The 19,716-nt window shown below is 41.7% G+C and overlaps 1 protein-coding gene across 1 annotated transcript in view; it reads left to right on the forward strand.

Moving 5' to 3' along the window:
* THADA (THADA armadillo repeat containing) overlaps positions 1–19,716 on the forward strand; it is a 379,793-nt gene that overhangs the window by 301,856 nt on the left and 58,221 nt on the right. The window contains exons 32-34 of the mRNA XM_023735532.1: positions 17,309–17,688; positions 18,311–18,429; positions 18,771–18,843. Of these exons, the coding sequence (XP_023591300.1) occupies positions 17,309–17,688; positions 18,311–18,429; positions 18,771–18,843 (572 nt within the window). The remainder of the gene's footprint in view (positions 1–17,308; positions 17,689–18,310; positions 18,430–18,770; positions 18,844–19,716) is intronic.

Genomic DNA, 19,716 nt, shown 5'->3' on the forward strand with positions numbered 1-19,716 from the left:
TGTAAGCCCTCCCAAAGGCCAGCTTAGTTGTCGATGGTGGCTAAATGGTAAAAGCTGTGAGAAGCATTCAGCAATGCCTTGTATTTGTACCGCCTAGGACATGAATAATATGTGTGTGACATGAATAAATATAAGGTCAGTGATTCTTATAACATACTAACTTCTCTTTACCTAAGTTACTGGGAAATATAGCCAATTAGGGAGAATAAAAACATTGGCAACTTACAAGCACTTGCTTTGATTATTTGGTCTAATTAGGTTAAATTTAACTAATTCCATCTGAACAAATTGAAAACAATTCTTATCTGTTTCCTTGGTCATGCACTTTATCAGCTTTGGATGCAGATGTGTTTAATATGACATAGTTGGTGCTATTCTCTCAGCTCTGGGTGAGAGATAAAAGAAAATTGAGAACATATTTTTAGAGTCTTCTGGGGACTTTATATTTCTGGGCCTGCAGCTATGAAATTGCAAGGGGAAAAAAAAACCTAGGCTTTGTTGTCAATAAATTAGTTGCTTTCCCCCAAAACACTAGGACTGTCATCTGAACTGCTTCTTTTGCCAAAAGTATCTTTCCCAAGGAAAAGTGAGCTCCTAAAACAAGCAGATGATTCCTAGCTGCCTTTCAGAAGTCAGAGTAATACGGGGTGTGTTATTAGATTGCTAGGTTAATGTGATGTTTACCCATTGTTAATTCCAAGCCTGGTACTGAGTACATAGGCCCACAATTCTTAGAATTTTCAAGTTTAGATATCATCTAATCAGTAGTTAGAGTAGAAACTGTAGCAATTGCGTGATCTCCCCAAGGTCATACAGTTAATGAAAAAGTCAAGCCTTGCAGACTCCCAGCCCACTGCCCATTCCCATGGCTGAAGTTAAGGGACTCATGATAGTGTAGGCCAAGTGTCTGGATCTGTGACAGACCCATATTATAAAACCACATTTCTTACTCCCATTTCCACCCCAGGAGTAAAATACTGTTTAAATGAGCAACTAGAGTCTCAGAACATCTGTGAATTTCAGTTTTTCTAAGTGTTCCTGCCCCTCCCCGCTCTAGGCCCTCATCACAGATAGTCTGAAACTGGTGGCCCATGTCAATTAAATGAGTTAAGCAAGTAGGTTTTGAAAGCTCGCTTTGCTCCCTGCACAGTGTTGGGGTAGGGTGGTCAATCATCCTGGTTTTGCCTGGGACTTTTCCTGTTTTTAGCATTGAAAGTCTCACGTCCCGGTTAAACTGCTCAGTTTTGGAAAAACCAGGACAGTTGATCATCCTAGTGAGGGGCTGAGAGAGAAGACTTAGTGTCTGCCATTGAGCATACAGTTGGAGAGACAAAACTCGCTTATATCAGATGTTTGTAGAATAGTAAAGGAAAGAATAAGGAAAGTACCAAAATCCTGAGCTCTAAACCCCAATGGATGGCACAGGAAGGTGAGCACACCATCTACTAGAGATGCTAAAGATAGGTTTGGGGGTCAAACTAAGGCTTAAAAAGTGAACAGCATTAATGGACATACATAGAGAGTGGGACATAATACTCCAGACAGTGAAACTACCCAAGCAAAGGCTCAAAAGTGGAGTTAAATCTGGTGGGACATAGTAAGAACATGTATCTACTTGAATAGGGAGAAGGTATAAGTACTGAGATTTAAAGTCAGATATTTTGGGCCAGATCATAGAGGGCTTGAACTCAGATACCTATTTACTGAAGGTATATCATGTGCCAGGTGCTTCACTAGGCACTGGGGATACTCCTTTGCTCTCATGGAGCATGCAAGGTAGTTGGGAAGACAGCCATTACAAAATTAATCACAAAAAATGATGAGTAGGAGCAAGAGGGGAAGTACAAGGAGAGACATAGAAGGGATTTTTTTATACTTTTACTATGAAAGTTTCCAAATGTATACAAAAGTAGAGTACAAAGAACAACCAATCCTCATGAAACTCATCACCTAGCTTCATCAGCCACCATCATTGCGCCATCATTGTTTCACCTATTCCCCCTTTTATTTTATTTATTTATTTTTATCCTGCAGCATTGCTGAACTCATTTATTAGCCTAACAGTTTTTTGTGGACTCATCTGGATTTTCTTTATATAAGACCATGTCAGCAATAAAAAGAGATAGTTTTACTTCTTCCTTTTCAACCTCAATGTCTTTTGTTTCTTTCTTTTGCCCAATTGCCCTGGCCAGAACGTCCAGTATAACATTGAATAGATGTAGCAAGACCAGACATCATTGTTCCTGATCTTAGGGAGAAAGCTGTCAGTCTTTCACCATTAAGTATGGTGTTAACTGTGGGTTTTTCATAGATGATCTTTATTGGGTTGAGGACATTTCCTTCGATTTCTAGTTAGTTGGGTGTTTTTATCATGAAAAGGTATTTAAAAAAAACAAACCAAACTCATTGCTGTCAATAATTCTGACTCATAGTGACCCTAGAGAACTACCCCATAGGATTTCCAGGGAGCACCTGGTGGATTCAAACTGCCGACCTTTCAGTTAGCAGCCGTAGCTCCTAATCACTTAGCCCCCAGGGTTTCCGAAAGGGTATTAGGTTTTGTCAAATGCTTTTTCTGTGTCTGTTGAGATGATTATGTGGTTTTTGTCCTTTATTCTATAAATATGGTGTAAGTCCATTACTTTTTATTGCTGAGGGGGGTGCACAACAGGGCAGTGTTTTATTCTCTTGTATATAAGGTTGCTGTGAGTCAGAACCGATTCCACGGCACCTAACAACAACAGTGTTCCATTGTATGTATATTTGTATTCATTTACTAGTTGATGGACATTTGGATTGTTTCCACTTTTTGGCTATTGTGAATAATGTGGCTGTGAACATTCATATACAAGTCTTAGTATGGTCTTACATTTTCATTTATCTTGGGTGAATAACTAGGAAGGGGATTTTGGGGACGTATGCTAGGGATTGTTTGATATTATAAGAGACTGCCAAACTGTTTTCCAAAAGGGACTGCCAAACTGTTCTCCAAAGGGGCTATACCACTCTGCATTCCCACCAGCAATGTATGAGAACTCCAGTTACTCCACATCCTTAACCTAGACTTGGTATTGTTCGTCTTGCTAATTTTAGCCATTCTAGAGGCATAGTGGTGTCTCTTTGTGATTTTACTTTGCATTTACCTAATGACTAATTATGTTGAGAATCTTTTTGCATGCCTTATTTGCCATCCATATATCTTGTTTCATAAAATGTCTATTCAAATATTTTGCAAATTTTTTAAAATTATTTTTCTTAGTGAGGTGTAAGAGTTCTTTATTGTAGATAGAACTTCTTTATACAGATAAATGTTTTGCAGATATTTTCTACCTATCTGTGCCTTGTCTTTTCATTTTCTTAAATGTCTTTTAAAGAGCAGAAGCTTTTAATTTTGATGAAGCCCAGTTTATCAGTTTTTTGTGTTATAATTTATGCTTTTTGTATCCTAGCTAAGAAATTTTGCCTATCTCAAGGTCACAAAGGTGTTCTCTAATGCTTTCTTCTAGAAGTTTTATAGTTTTCAGTTTGACATTTAGGTCTGTGATCCACTTCTAGTTAATTTTTGTGTATATCATGAGATAAAGTAGAAGTTCACTTTTTTTACATATGGATATCCAATTGTTCAATGCAATTATTTATTTAAATTTTTTTTTCTTTCCCTTCCCCCTTTCTTCTCTTTCTGATGTTCCACTTACACATGTATTAGGTCACTTGAAGTTATACCACAGATCACTGATGCTCTGGTTTATTTGCTTGTTTCAGTATTTTTTCTGTCTTTCCTTTTATGATAATTTCTATTTGTGTTTCCAAATTCACTAGTCTTTGCTTTTGCATTGTCTAATCTGCTGTTAATTTACCCACTTTTTTTTTTTTTCAATTTCAGGTATTGCATTGCTCACCTCTAGAAGTTTCATTTGTCCTTTTTATATCTTCCATATCTCTCCTCATCATGTTCCATTTGCCTCTGGGTTCTTGACCATACGAAGCATGTTTTTAATAGCTCCTTTAATATCCTTGTTTGCTAATTCCATTATTATTAGTACTTCTGGCTCTGTTTCTTTAGATTGATTTTTATTCTGGTTATGGGTCATATGTTCCTGCTTCTTTGCATGCAGGTAGTTTTTATTAGATACCAGACAATGTTAATTTAATTTGTTGGATGCTAGATTTTGTTTTATTTCTTTAAAGGGTTAGACTTTGTCCTGCCACACAGTTAAATTACTTAGGATCAGTTGAATTCTATCAAGACTTGCTTTCTCTTAATCTTTGTTTTGGTGGGTCTAGATTAAAGAGGAACCTTTAATTTAGGACAAATTTAACTCCATTAAGGTGACACCCTTCTGAGGTCTCTACCTAATACCGCATGCATTATGAGGTCTCTCTGCTCTGACCGGTGAAAATGTGAACTATTGAAAGCCTGTATGAGCTTTGAGATTGTTCAGCCCACTATTTTCTAGTGGTTTTTCACCCAGCCTCATGGTGTTTCACCCATGCATATGCAGATCAATATTTAGCCAAAGATTCAAGAGGTCCATCCCCTCTGCAGATCTCTGGATCTCTCTGTCTCTTTCTCTGCAGATTCCTCCTCACTGGTATTCTGCCTCACAAATTCCAGCTGCTTCAGTCTTTCTAAACGCTGATCTTTTATCTTTTCAACTCATCAAGACTGCTGGGCTCTGTTTGGATTCTCCCTCGCTGTGCTGGAGTTTGGAAACTGCTGCAAGGCAGCAGGTTTTGGCAGTTGTAAGACTTTCTTGTGTGTTTCTCTTCTCTCGGAGATCACAGTCCTGCACTACCTGTGTCCAATGTTTAAAAACAATAATTCATACATTTTGTTCAGTTTCCTAGTTCACAGCAAAAGGACAGTTCCTATAGCAGTTAATCCTTCCTGGGCAGAAGCAGAAATTCTGTCACCTTGTTTTGAAACCTCCTGGTTCCTCAAATGTAAAATAGGATAATAGCCTCAGAGGATTAGGGTGAAGTTAACATAAAAACAATTGTGAAAACTCCTTGAAAAGTCACATTACAAGCAAAATTCAACCCTGGAGGAAAAACAGCTACTGATAGGCAAAGTTGATAATGCTAAGAAACAACTGAGTGGTCATCACATCCAGAGTAGGAGGCAGAGCTTCTGCTGCTCCCATAGCTGAGTAGATTTACTCCCAGGCTCAGCTCCATTGCTCACCTGGCAGAATTTACATAAATCCACTATCCACAATGGACTGGACTTCGTATTAAATAGGAGAATTCCCAGCCCTACCAGGTTCTGTTTGATTCTGCCAGCTATAAACTACACCCTGCAACATCACTCCTGGTGGGTGTTGGTCTACTCTAGTGGTGCCTAGCAACCTTAGGTCTGAGACTGTGTTTTGTAAGGTGTAGACCCTTGAGCTTGGGGGCATTCTCAGAACTGTAAACTGTAATGCTGGCAGAGGGCTGAGATGGATGGTCCTAGCCTCTCTTTTACAGTTGAAGCAACAGAGATTAAACCCTAGTTACTTAAAGGAAACGAAAATCCTCACAACTGGATCAGTAAGCAACATCATGACAAACGGAGAAAAGACAAGTTGTCAATGATTTCATTTTACTTGGATCCACAGTCAATGCCCATGGAAGCAGCAGTCAAGAAATCAGTGTATTACCTTGGGCAAATCTACTGCAAAAGGCCTCTCTAAAGTGTTAAAAAGCAAAGATGTCACTTTGAGAACTAAGTTGCACCTGACCCAAGCCATGGTATTTTCAATTACCTCGTACGCGTGCGAAAGCTGGACAATGAATAAGGAAGACCGAAGAAGAATTGACGCCTTCAATTATGGTGCTGGCGAAGAATATTGAATGGATGGCCAGAAGAACAAACAAATCTGTCTTGGAAGAAGTACAGCCAGAATGCTCCTTAGAAGCGAGGATGGCGAGACTTCATCTTACGTACTTTGGACATGTTATCAGGAGGGACGAGTCCCTGGAAAAGGACATCATGCTTGGTAAAGTAGAGGGTCAGTGCAATAGAAGAAGACCCTCAACCAAATGGATTGACATAGTGGCTGCAGCAATGGGCGCAAGCATAGCAACTGTTGTGAGGATGGCACAGGACCCGCCAGTGTTTCCTTCTGTTATGCATAGGGTCACTATGAGTTGGAATCGACTCGATGGCATCTAACACAACAACACTTAAAGGAATCTCCCAGCCAGCTACTGATTCTCAAATTAGTTTTCACACTGTATCCCATTGGCTAAGGGTGGAGGAGAAGCCCCATGTCCTTTGTGGATAACACATTTAATTAAACGGGGATTCCTAAGGTATCATAGTAGGGAGATTTCTGATTTCTCAGTCCTATCCTCTGTAGCAATTCACTGATGAAGAACCAGAACTAGTGTATGTTTAGAAATAATTTCATGTTTGTGTCTTTGGGTTGTCATGTGTTTATCCACAAGTATTTCCTGACTTCCTCCCTGTGTTGGGCAAAGGGAGGGATGGGATGGTGAGTGGAAGCAAGAAGTGAAAGATACTGGTCCCACCCAGTGCCTGATTAGCTCATTTTTAGCCTACTAAAATCTTTGCAGAACTCTTTCTGACTCACTGCCTCCCAAACCAGAGGGATTGTGTTTTCATTTTATGGGTTGACAAGATAGTCTTCAAATAGTTCTCTCAGAAGTGTACCCTCCTTCCTCAGCAGCAGATAAGGAATCATGTGCTTGAAAAATCATGTGCTTAAGAATATACTGGGAGGGAAGGGAAAGGGAGAATGTTTTCAAAGGGGTGTGTGTTTTAGGGGGCACGCCTGTGTAAGCAAGGATGAAGGGGTTCAGAAACCCAGAAATGATAGTAGGCAAGAAGTAAACAACCAGTACAATTCAGGGTGCTTCTCAACACTGTTAGTCTCCAGATCACTCCGCTCTATCATTCTACATGTCTCTAACTGGAAGGGCCCCTAGGGTCAGGATTACAGTTTACTGGGAGGGGCAGAGGATTAAATAGAAGAATGGAATTTCCTTTCGATAAGGAGAAGCCAAGACTTACTAAATCAGTTGATTTTTTTTGTTGTTGTTGTTGTTCCTATGGTTTCCCTTTCTCTTCAAATATAATTTTTTTTTAACTGAGAAATTGCATAACAGGACATTAACATTCACAGAGTGTACAAATTATCATCTGTGATTATTTTTAGAACCAGTTTGTCAACCGTGGTGCCAGATAAGAACTTTTGTTGGATCTGATTACAGATCTCTGACCAGAGTTACAGTTCTTTGAAATAGAAAAGGCAGGCCATCTCACTATGGATTGAAAGTGAAATCTGCTTTGTATTTTCTCACCCCTACTTTTTTTAGGGGGATAGAAGTGCTGAGGAGAGAGGGGAGAATAGAGGAAACTTTAAAACAGTTACATTTGCAAACTTTTCTTGACCTAGTGGTATCAGAGAATTCAGAGCCTTTGCAGTATATGAAGGGGGTCTCTGAGTGGTGCAAACAGTTAAAGGTTGGAGGTTCTAGTCCACCCAGAGGTGCCTTGGAAGAAAGTCCTGGTGATCTACTTCTGAAAAATCAGCCATTGAAAACCCTATGGAGCACAATTGTGCTCTGACACACATGGGGTCACCAAGAATCAGAAGTTACTCGATGACTACTGGTTTGGTTTGGTTTTTGGACAATATATGAAAGAGAAATTTGTTGATTTGTTTGTTCATTCATTGATTCATGCATTCCTTGGGGGCAGAAGGAACAGCGTGTATGAGGTCAGGCAGAATAAAGAGCCTTCTTCTGAGGCTCTATAGTAGGGGACCCTCCATAGTGATATTGCCAATATTGTTGTCATTTGCCCAGTATCCCCAATAAGTGACTTATTCCCTAGTAGTGAAACCATTTTTCTCTGTCTGGTTGGCCTTTTCAGCCCTAAGGAGGATCCTTCCCCGTTGAAGGATGCTGATTGCTGCTTATAAGTAGAACAGATTCGCTGTGAATGCAGGGGCTTTTGCCTCTGCCGTCGCCATCTTAGCCAGGGCCAAGACGACGTTGTCCTCCTGGGCCTCTACGCTTTCTTCTCTTATCCCGTTTTAGTTTGGCCGGTTCAGCACAAGGCTATCAGGTTGTTTTGATTAGTGACATAACAGTGAAGGCCAGGAACTGTATACTATTCAGAGGCTCTTTGGTTGAGCACTAGATGAAGGGGTTGGCTTATGATTAGAGGCCATGGTATACAAAACAAATATTGTTAAACACTAGAATTACACACATTTAGCATGGCAAGATGTTTACCCCCACGAGAGGCACAGATGATCTCAGATGGTCTGAGGCGGTGATACTCACAGTGTGGTCTCTGGACCAGCAGCATCAGCATCACCTGGGGACTTGTTAGAAATGCACATTCTCAGGCCCTACCCCAGACCTACTGAATCAGAAACTGGGAGCGAGCCCACTAAAGCTTAAGAACCACTCATCTGAGGGAACAGCTCGGCCACCTCTCCGGGACATTTGCTCAGTGATTGGAATGTCAGGTGAAACTGCCCTCTCTCTTCTAATTGTTATTTTCCAGTCTCTCCCTATCTCTCTCTGTGCTGAGTACTTAGAGTTAAATTCACCTAAATTAAATGCTCTTATGGTGTAACTCCACTGTATCCATAATTATGTGGTAATGATATCATCCACAGTTTTTTTTCAGAATGCCCTTGTTTAAGCTGTTAAAGTCAACATGCATCGTTCAAGATTATGTTGATTTTTTTTTTCAAATGAAGTTTTAACAAACCTTTATAAGTAGCTCAGAAGATCAAAGATGAATGACATTGGGCCTGCCCTTGGGATTACGCTCCCCCTCTAGGGAGGAGACAGACTTCCTGAGTCTGAATGAAACAGGACATGCTAAATATGACACTATCCCCACACAAGGTGTGTGCTGCTTTTAAATCATCTTTCAGCAGCCTGGTCGGTGTTCGCACCCTACCTTGGGCAGTTAGAGAATGTTGCTGTTAGTTGCTGTCGAGTCATTTCCGACTCATGGAGACCTCATGCATGCAGAGTAGAACTGCTCCATAGGGTTTTCAAGGCTGTGACCCTTTGGAAGCAGATTGCCAGTCTTCTGAGGTGCCTCTGGGTGGTTTCAAACCACCAAACTTTTGGCTAGCAGACAAGCGCTTGGCCGTTTCCACTACCCAGGGAACTTAGTTAGTGGGTAGCAACTTTGAAGTCTAAAGCAAACTTTAGCAATCACTGTTCAGGTTGCAAACATAACACTGAAATCTGCACCTCGCCAGAGAACTGAGAACTGCAGAGGTAATACATCTGAGATTACCAGAGACAATTGCATGGTGGACCCCTGTACTGCCTCACACAGACACTCTGCTGGTCATTTTGAGAGGACTCTGCGAAGGCCCTGGGGTTCCTTTGTAGGAAATCTCCATTCATGATGTTCATATATCCAAACAGACTAACCTCAGGAAACTTCCATGAGATTCTTCAAAGCTGTAGTTCATAAATGCTGGTCTGCGGTGACATTTTCAGCAGCCCATGGCAAAAGGAAAACCCTAGCAAAATGACATAATAGCACATTTTCCTTAAAGCCAAAATTTCTTTAACTTAAGGACTTGTCCTTTATTATGACACAATGGATCCCCTCCCTTTCTGATGTTAAGGTACCTTTTCTTTTATGAAATAATCATCAATGTTAGATTTTCAACATTCTTACTTTCTGAAATAAAGTTGGCAACTTATGCTAACCTGTCACATTGCTTCTGACAATATACTGGTCCATGAATTCCAAATTCAAGGATTAGTTCTTCAGCAAACTCTAAGACATAGCACAGATGGTAGAAAGTATTTTCCTTCCACCTGATCCAGCCATAATCTGTGAAAAATAAGATGGAACGAACCGTTCAAACAGGGCCTTGATTCTTTCATTGGAACACTTGACTTTACAAGAAAGATCGGAAAGGAGGGAAGGAAGAAACTTGGAGCAATCAAAATTCAGACTGCAAGTAGAAAAGTTCAGATTTAAAAAGTATTCTAAAGAAGATAGAGGAACTCCATCAAAGAACTGACTTGATCCTGCAGACAACATGCACTCATAGAAATGAAAATAAGGACCACATTTTGATCTTAACTTTGAGGAGTACATTTGGTGTGGCAGGACACAGATCCTGCTTCACCAGGGAGAAATCCTGGTAGTGAAAACCATTGGAAGATTTCTAACTGCTATCGAGGGGTGCAGAGCTGCTAGAACAGTAGCAGTTAACCCCAGCTGCCCACTGGAATCACCTCGCCCCAGAGACGCAGTCAAGTGTCCCTGATGTGAATGTTTTAATGTGCTTTCTGGGCAGGGACCCACCGCACCAGAGGACGGAAATTCTTTGTTAGTCACTGCAGCTGCCTAAAGAACCCTGGGTAGTGCAAATGGCTAAGCACTGGACTACTCACTGAAAGGTTAATTGTTTAAACCTACCCAGAGGCACCGTGGAAGCAAGGCCTGGCGATCTGCTTCCAAAAGATCACAGCCTTAAAAACTCTATGGAGCAGTGCTACTCTGCACACTTGGGGCCACCATGAGTCAGAATCAAATCGATGGCAACTAACAGTAGCTGCTTATGTTGAAGATTGGGCATTTCTACCTCCACTGTCCTGTTCCAGCCAGAGACCCCCTCACGCTGGGGGATGCAGGGGAGTGTGTTCTCTGGTTCCCCTGAAATGGAAGCATCACAACAGCAGAGCCTGGTCTTTCTAATTCACTGCTACGTCCCCAGGAACTAAAACAGAGCTGGGCACAGAGTGAGCCAACGTTTACAGTGTTGAAAGCCTTCATTCATTCCTCTGGATTCTTGATGATTTACCCTCCTTTGATGGTTTTATTTAAAGGAAAAAGTAGGGTGTGATGAATTTTCTAGTTCTTCACTGTGGTGAGGTACTGGGCTGGAATCAGGTGCATCCTGCCTGGAACCACAACCCCTACCTGCCCACCCAGACACCTTACGGCCCCTGTGAAGGCCGTCCTGAACAAGCGTGGTTCTCACCTGGGGTGCATAGCAGAATTGCCTGCTGGCTTCATAAGATTACAGATGTCTGTGCCCAACTCGAGGCCAACTGAATCAGGATCTAAAAGGGTGGGACTCAGCCATATGTGGTTCTAATGGCCTCTGGTTAAGAGCAATCACTTCAGGGCAGTGGTTTTTCCAAGTACATCCCTGGATCTGCAGCATCACTTGTAAACTTGTTAGAAATGCACATTCTCAGGCCCACCCCACACCTACAGAAGCAGAAACTGTGTGGGTGAAGCGCAGGCAGCAAATCTGTGGCTTAACAAGCCCTCCACGTGATTCTGCAGCACACTCAAGTCGGAGAGACTCTGCTTTAGGGCGTCTCTTTTGGTTGTAACCGCTACACAACAGAGAATATTTTTTCAAAGCAGCAGTTGGGAGAAAGTGCCTAAATGAATAACATCTGATCATTTTCTGCCTTGTGGCTCTGACCTGGCCTCTCTTGCAATACTCTGTTGACACATTGATTCAGGGAACCTGCTGGCAGGTTTCCCTGTGTCTGCTCTCTCCTAACTCTCCCTGGAGAGTGGATCCTGTCCTCTCCAGTCAGCCACCTCTGGGCAGCCGTCGGGGCCCATCTTGAATTTTATTCCCTCACAAAAGCCCCCTTTTTACTTCTTCCAGTAGAAAATAAGTGCGCATTGCATTTATTTTGGTCATTCTAAGACTTTCGTATTCTCTTTTCCTATCATCTCCTTTGGGACCTTGGGTAATGTCACTTAGCTTCTCTGTTTCCTCATCTGTAAAATGAGAATAATAATAATAGCCCCACCTCATTAAATTAAATTAGTTCATACTTGTAAAGTGCTTAGAATAATACTCAACAAAAGTCATTTCTAAAGGTAGTTTTTATTCGTAGCATTAAATGTTGTTGTTAGCTGCTTGTGAGTTGGCTCCCGACTCATGGCGACCCCATGTGTTACAGAGCAGAACTGCTCCATAGGGTTATCTTGGCTGTAGTTTTTACAGAAGCAGATTGTCAGGCCTTCTCTTCCCTGACACCACTGGGTAGGTGCAAACTGGCAATCTTTCAGTTAGCAGCCAATCATAATCTGCTCGTGCCACCCAGGCTTCTTAGCATTAAATAAGTCTGTAATATTCTATAGTAGCAGAATAATGCCTGGCACATAGTAAATACGCAACAAATGTCAGCTTTTACATTTAGACGCTATTCTAAGCATTTTACAATTTTTATAGTTGTTGTCATTATTATTACGTACTTGTCTTTATCCTCCCATTAGTCTTAAAGCGAGGAGCCCTGCTGGTGCAGTGGTTAAGCGCTAGGCCGCTCACCAAAAGGTCTGTGGTTTGAACCCACCCAGCAGCTCCGTGGGAAAAAAGACCTGGCAATCTGCTTTCATAGAGATTACAGCCTTGGAAACCCTTTGGGGCAGTTCTACTCTGTTCTGTAGGATCACTGTGAGTAGGAATCAGCTTGAAAGTACACAGAAACAACGGTCTTAAAGCTCTTTGACAGCAGGTCTTTTTTCTTTCTCAACTGAATCACTGTATCTGTCAAAGTGCCTAATACGCGCTCAGTAGATGTTTATGGCATTACAGTGAATTTCCAAAGGAGCCCTCCCTGAGCATGTGCCCCATCTCCCTCTGCCTTGGGGGTAGGGCCTTCAGTCTCTGGCTTCTTGGTAATGCCATCCCTTCTCAAGGCCTTGGAGGAAGCAAGTGGGTGAGTCTAGGTGCCCACGTCGCTAGCCCAGCAGACTACACACTCTGAAATATCCCTTTTTCAGATAAACAGGTTCCTTTGAAAATTATCCAGAATGACGTAGACAATTCTTTCTCTTTTTAATTACATTTTAAAGAACAGATCCCTGAGCCATCAAATGCCAAACAAATAAAATTCCTCTTTAATGCATGTTGTCCTCAGGCAACAGTGGATGGGAAGGGGAGGGAAATGGTACCTGGAGACCAGAGTATCGGGGTCTGTCTTTACTAAATTGTAATGGATTAGCTTTTTAGGCATTGGCAATAGGGATGACACAAATAGGAATGACGATTCTGACTGCCTGGGGTTTCCATGCTGTTCTGTAAAGATGACTGCCTTTTGCTTGAGCTTGTGCTTCTGCCAAGTCTGAGTTAAGAGCAGAAGTGTGTCTGCAACAGCAGATGGTGGATGGCGGCCTCCGTGGGGCACAGTTATATTGGAGCCTGAGTTTCCACTTTGCCTCCTGGGACAAACGTCTTTTTGAATTAATTTGATGTGCTACATGAATATTCTATACTTTTAATTCCTGGATTATTACAAGCCTATATGATTTTTCAATTTCAGTTTTTCCAATTGTTATCTTAAACTTTTACATTTCTATTATGTTTATGAAAATTTTCTGGAAGTCAGTAGGGTTCAGTGAGTTAGAAAGAGATGATGAATGTAAAAAGTGCTTTATAAGCTGTAAAATGTCATTAAAATGCTCTCCTGTAAGCCACTTTAGGCTAAGTTTATTAACTTTTTGTAGAATTGTCAGTTGAGGTTGATTGGAGAAATAATACAGACATAATATGTAAATTTCAGCAAGGTGTTTGACGAAGTCTATCCTAATGTTCTTCTAGATAAAATTCTATGGACAGAGTGATAAAGTCAGGAGGATTCCAAACTAAGCCCAAATAGAGCTGGTTAATGAATTGGAGAGCTCTTAGGTTTGGGTGTAGGGAGCTGTCATGGATTGAATTGTGTCCCTCAAAAATATCTGTCAACTTAGCTATGCCATGATTCCCAGTATTGTGTGATTGTCCACCATTTTGTCATCTGATGTAATTTTCCTATGTATTGTAAATGCTGTCTCTATGATGTTAGTGAGTTAGGTTTAGAGGCAGTTATGTTAATGAGGCAGGACTCAATCTACAAGATTAGGTTGTGTCTTGGGCCTATCTCTTTTGAGATATAACAGAGAGAAGCAAGCGGAGAGACGGGGGACTCATACCACCAAGAAAACAGCGCCGGGAGCAGAGTGCATCCTTTGGACCTGGGATCCCTGTGCCTGAGAAGCTCCTAGACCAGGGGAGAATTATGACAAGAGCCTTCCCCCAGAGCTGACAGAGAGAATAAATTTCTCTTTCTTAAAACCATCCACCTGTGGTATTTCTGTTATAGCAGCAGTAGATGACTAAGACGGGAGTCAAAACTTGCTGAAGGCCTCTGTCCTCCACACTGACCCAGTCAACATTATTAGTAATTATTTGATTGTGGGCATTTATGGCCTGCCTGTCAAATTGAAGTTTACTCAACTTCTACTGAATGATGAATGTGTTGTATGAAGAATCCGGGTCCTGGGAGCTACCCAAGACCCCTCTCCTCAAGTCAATCTCCAAGTCCTACCAATTTTACCCCTTCAGTGTTTCTCAAACCTACCTTGTCTCTATCCCTTCCTTACTTTTTGCCCTCATTTCTCTCCTGGACTGCAGTTTTTTTTTTTTTAAGTAATTTGTTCTATTTTTGTTGTTGAGAATATGCACAGCAGAACATACACCAATTCAACAATTTCTACATGTACAATTCAGTAACATTGATTACATTCTTTGAGTTGTGCAACCATTCCCACCCTCCTTTTCCAAATTTTTCCTCCATCATTGACATAAACTCCCTGCCTGCTAAGTTTCCTATCTAATCCTTCGAATCACTATTGTCAGTTTGATCCCATGTAGATAGTTCTTTAAAAGAGCACAGTGCTCAAGGCAGACATTCTTTACTAATTAAGCTAAACTATTATTTGGTTTTAAGACGACTTCAGGAGATATTTTTGGTTTAAGATTTAAAGATTATCTCAGAGCAATAGTTTCAAGGGTTCATCCAGCCTCCATGGCTCCAGAAAATCTGGATTCCATGAGAACTTGAAATTCTGTTCTGCATTTTTCTCCTTTTGACGGAATTCTTCTATGGAATCTTCGATCAAAACGTTTAGTAAAGGTAGCCACGCACCATCCAGTTCTTCTGGTCTCATGGCAAAGGAGGCGGTTGTTCATGGAGGCAGTTAGCCACACATTCCATATCCTCCTTCTATTCCTGACTCTCTTTCTTCCTCTTTTGCTGCCGTAGTCTTTTAACTGATCTCTCTGCCTCTAGTATTGTTCCTCACCCCAAGCAATAAAACACTTAACTGGAAGTGTTCACCTGTCCATGTTGCTTGAAATAACCCCTCAGTGGCATTCTCTTGCCTGCAGAAGAATGTCCAAGCTCTTCCACATGGCCTAGGAGCCTCTCTGTATCCTGGGCACACTACCTTTCTAGGCTCATCTCCTTCTATTCCCCACTTCACGCTTGATGCCTTACTGATGTCAGGCTGTCTATAGTTCCTTACTAGGTCTATTTTGTTTTATGCCTCTGAACCTTTGCTCAGGTGATTCCTCTGCCTTCTGTGATTCCAGCACCTTCTTACCTCCCTTCCCCTTTCAGACTCAGATGACCATTTACACCACTATATTTGAATGATCTGTTCATGTGTTTCTCTTTTTCAAACTAGACCATAAACTCCTTAATGGCAGTGATCTTATTTCATTTAGCACCTAGCACAGAACCCAGCACATAATAAGCAGGTGATACATGTATTTTTTTTTTTTATCAGAACTGAGAATACGAAAAGATCATGGCAATCTAAAAGGCAGACCAAATTTAACAAGATAAAATTTAACAGGAATACACTTGGATTTGGGACAAACAAAGAAAACAAGTCACAATCTTAGTACAAAGTACAAGGTGTCTGTTCTCCCTCTTAGTTTGTTACGTAGTGCCTGGATTCTGAAAAGCTTGCAAGTGGCCATCCACAGCATAACAGTTTGTCTTTCTTCACCTGGAGCAACAGAGGAAGAAGGAGCCAGGAATAGGAGGAAGAAGTGGAACATATGGCTAACTGCCACCATGAACAACTGCCTCCTTTGCTATGAGACCAGAAGAACTGGATGGTGCCAGGCTATCATTACTGAGCATTTTGATCAAAGATTCCATAGAAGAATCCTTATCAAAAGGGGAGAAATGGAGAACAGAATTTCAAATTCTCATGGACTCTAGACTTCCTGGAGCCATGGAGGCTGGATGAACCCCTAAAACTATTGCCCTGAGATAATCTTTAAACCTTAAACCAAAAATATCCCCTAAAGTCATCTTAAAACTGAGCAATAGTTTAGCTAAGTAGTTAGAAAAGTTCTGCCTTGAGCATTATGCTGTGTTAAAAACGATATGGGATCAAATTGACAACAGCAACTCAGAAAATTAGATAGGAACCTCAGGGGACAGTGAGTTTATGTTAATGAGGGAGGAGCAACTCAGAAAATGAGAGTGAGAATGGTTGCACAACTAGAAGAATGTAATCAACATCACTAAATTGTACACGTCGAAACTGTTGAATTGGTGTATGTTTTGCTATGTATATTCTCAAAAACAACAAAATAAATAAAATTTAGAAAAAAACAAAAAAAAAAGTACAAGGTGGGAGAAAGATGACTCACCACCATCAGTAGAACATGTTAAAAAAGAAAAAAGGACTGTGGTTCCAGTTGACTGTATGCCACATATGAGTGAACAGTGTAGTGCAACTGCATTAACCTAGTGTTCCAGAACAGGGAAAGTAGTAGTCCTGCTGGTCAGAGCATGTTGGAGAGTCATGTTCCGTCAAATGAGGCATGTCCAAAGGAAGGCAGCTGCAATAGTGAGAGAAGGTGAGTACCACTGTATGAGGAATAATTGAAGGAACTAGGCGTATTTCATCTGGAGAAGACAGAGAGGTATAATAACTGAATTTTTATGCCTAAAGGACTTCACTGGGAGTCTGAACATGCAGAATTAGGCCAGTGAACAGAAACTCTAAAAAGAACGATTAAATCTACTAACAATGGAATAGGCTTGCTTATGAGCTCCAAGTCACTGTAGGGGTCAACCAGGAGCCTCTGGAAAGAGGTGCTGTAAAGGGGATCCAACCTCTGAAGGGAGTTTGGACTAGATGTCCTTTTGGGCCCTTGTCAACTCTGAGGCTCGGTGATTTAGGACATTACTGAGTTCATATTTATTGAATGTCAGGGAAGGGTACCACGAGCACATTTTCAAATTGGAATGCCTTTGTTCCCCTAAGAAAACAGTTCTTAATTACCCAAATAGAAGTTGCTTCTGGGCTAGAAATCTAAACCTTAGTGGCCCGATCACTTACTACATCGTTCATTTGAAATCTACTCAAGAAAAACATCTGATGGTCTCACCCAGTGTATTCAGAGCCTTCCATTCTCCCATGTTCTTTTGTGGAAAGTTGAATAAAGTTGAATGAATACCTTTTTCCCTTTGCTTTTTTGCTTTTTAGTTCTGGAGAGCCTTGGCTTCTGGGAGGAAATCAGTAGGATCATCACAGGATCAGAGCTGATAACAGGGTTCCCCTATACCTTTACGGTGCCAGGCCTGCCTCAGTACCTCCAAAGCCTCACCAAACTAGCCATAGCAGCTGTGTGGGCAGTGACAGCCAAGGCTGGAGAGCAGACAAGGAACGTCCCCATCTCCTTCTCTCAACTGTTAGAGTCTACCTTCTCTGAAGTGCGTTTGCTGACACTGGAAGCCCTGTTGGAAAGGTTCTCAGCAGCAGCCTCTGGGTTAGCAGAGAAGGGACTGCCACCCTTGTTGCACAATATGGGGGAGAAGTTCTTGATGTTGGCTATGAAGGAAAAGCACCCAGAATGCTTCTGCAAGGTAAAATCTCTGGTATGCTGACCATCCTCTTCCACTCTCCACATTCTTTGGCAAGCCCACCAGAATGACAAGACCATGAAGGCAGGATTGAGTTTGGGCTCTCCAAGGGCAATAGGAAGTAGATTTAGCATCCAGAGGGCAAAGGACTCTTCTTTGCTCTCTTTGTATGGTGTTTGGCATGGGTTCATGGACAGAAGGGCACTAGGAAAAGCTTTTGATGATAATGGTATTGATGTCAGAGATTAACTAAAGACAGAGTAAGCCACTCTGGTATGTTTAGGAAACAAATCATTGAAAATTGGCTGTAGAATGTGTCAGAGGGTTGTCTGTGCTGACGTGGCTATTTGGGGGCAGATGGCCACCAGAACTTTGGTAAAAGGAAAGGGCACTAGACCAGGAATTTAGGCATGTAGAGTTCAAGCCCAGGTCAGTAGGAGACTTGGGTTTGGCATTGTTTCACCTGCCTCAGTCTCCCAAAGGTATTCCAGGGAAATAAGAAGTCAGTGGGAGCCTTTTAAAAGATAGACACCTTTGTCAGTACAAGTGATTATTATTTAGCACCTGGAAACATTTTTCTGAGTATTTATTTTTTCATGGATTTGGCTTTTCTTTCTACATACAGATACTGAAAATTCTTCATTGCATGGACCCCAGGGAGTGGCTTCCCCAAACGGAGTACTGTGTCCATCTAACCCCAAAAGAGTTCTTGATCTGGACGATGGATATTGCTTCCACTGAAAGGTTTGCCCCTGATGCACCCTGTGTAACCCTGATGTGATGTATGGGCCTATCAGTCAGTTATGTCATGAACTTGTGCATAATCCTGGCCTGAGAACATAGGTCCTCTATTTCTTTCAAAGCTTCAGCCTAGGAGCTACATTCTAAGCACAAGCAATAGAATGATGTCAGAGTTTCACATTAAATAACCAGAAAGTTATTGCTTCTGGAGACGTTTATATAGCCAGGAGGTAGAGATTCCCGGCGTTCACATCTGCATGGATGACAGACTAGCAGCCAGAACCATCTGTGTATGAAACATGTTTGATTTTATTTTTGTGTGTTTCTTGGCTTGCTTTTCCGAGGTCTGAAATTCGAAGCGTAGCTCTGAGACTTGCCTCCAAAGTGGTTGCCCACCACACGCAGACACGTGAGGAGGTAAGGCAGCTTATGTTCCTGTCCTGGAATCTGGGTTTTTGTGCTCTTATTTACCTGGAAGGGGTCAGGAAGAGTGCCTTTCCCAGGCAGCAGAATCCCCCTGGCATGTATATTTAGCCTCTATCCCCATGAGGATAACACAACCTCCCCCCGCAACACACGTATGCCCAAGCCCCTTGTTTTTTCCCATTTTTCTGAGTTAGAGTCTTCTTTATTTAAAAAAGGAAAGAGCAAGTCAATTCTAAGAATATTTGGGATTGCAATTTAGTGAACAAGTATGAAAATGTATCACAAAGGCTTAACTATTGCCCCAGAACAAGGCCCAGCTGGCTCTGGATAGAGGCCCAGATGTGACCCACCTGTTTTGCATGTGCTTTTGGGGGAGATGGGATTAAGTAAGCTAAGCAGATTCAAGGAAGATGTCTACTTAGGTGCACAGAAGAAAGGCACTACCATTGCAGTTATTCAGTACAAGTAGAAGGCAGTCACTAGCGCAGCAAAATCAGCTGAAGATCTTGATTACACATTACTGCAATATGGTAGTGGTGGCATAACACGGCTGATTCTGAGCCCTAACTATAAACCCTGCACTGAGCTAGATAGTAGAGATTCAAATATGAACAAGAACTAGAGGTACAGTCTATTGAGAGCAAAAGGGAAGTAGACAGATAATTAGGACTCCCTGAGTGGTGCAAACGGTTAATACACTCAGTTGCTGACCGAAAGATTGGAGATTCAAGTCCACCCAGGGACACCTTGGAAGAAAGGCCTGGCAGTCTACTTCTGAAAAATTAGCCAGTGAAAACCCTATGGAGCACAGTTCTGCTCTGACACACGTGAGGTTGTCATGAGTTGGAAATGACTCAACTGCAA

Source organism: Trichechus manatus, unplaced genomic scaffold (genome assembly GCF_000243295.1).
Source record: "Trichechus manatus latirostris isolate Lorelei unplaced genomic scaffold, TriManLat1.0 scaffold00005, whole genome shotgun sequence".
In the NCBI taxonomy this organism is placed as follows: Eukaryota; Metazoa; Chordata; class Mammalia; order Sirenia; family Trichechidae; genus Trichechus; species Trichechus manatus.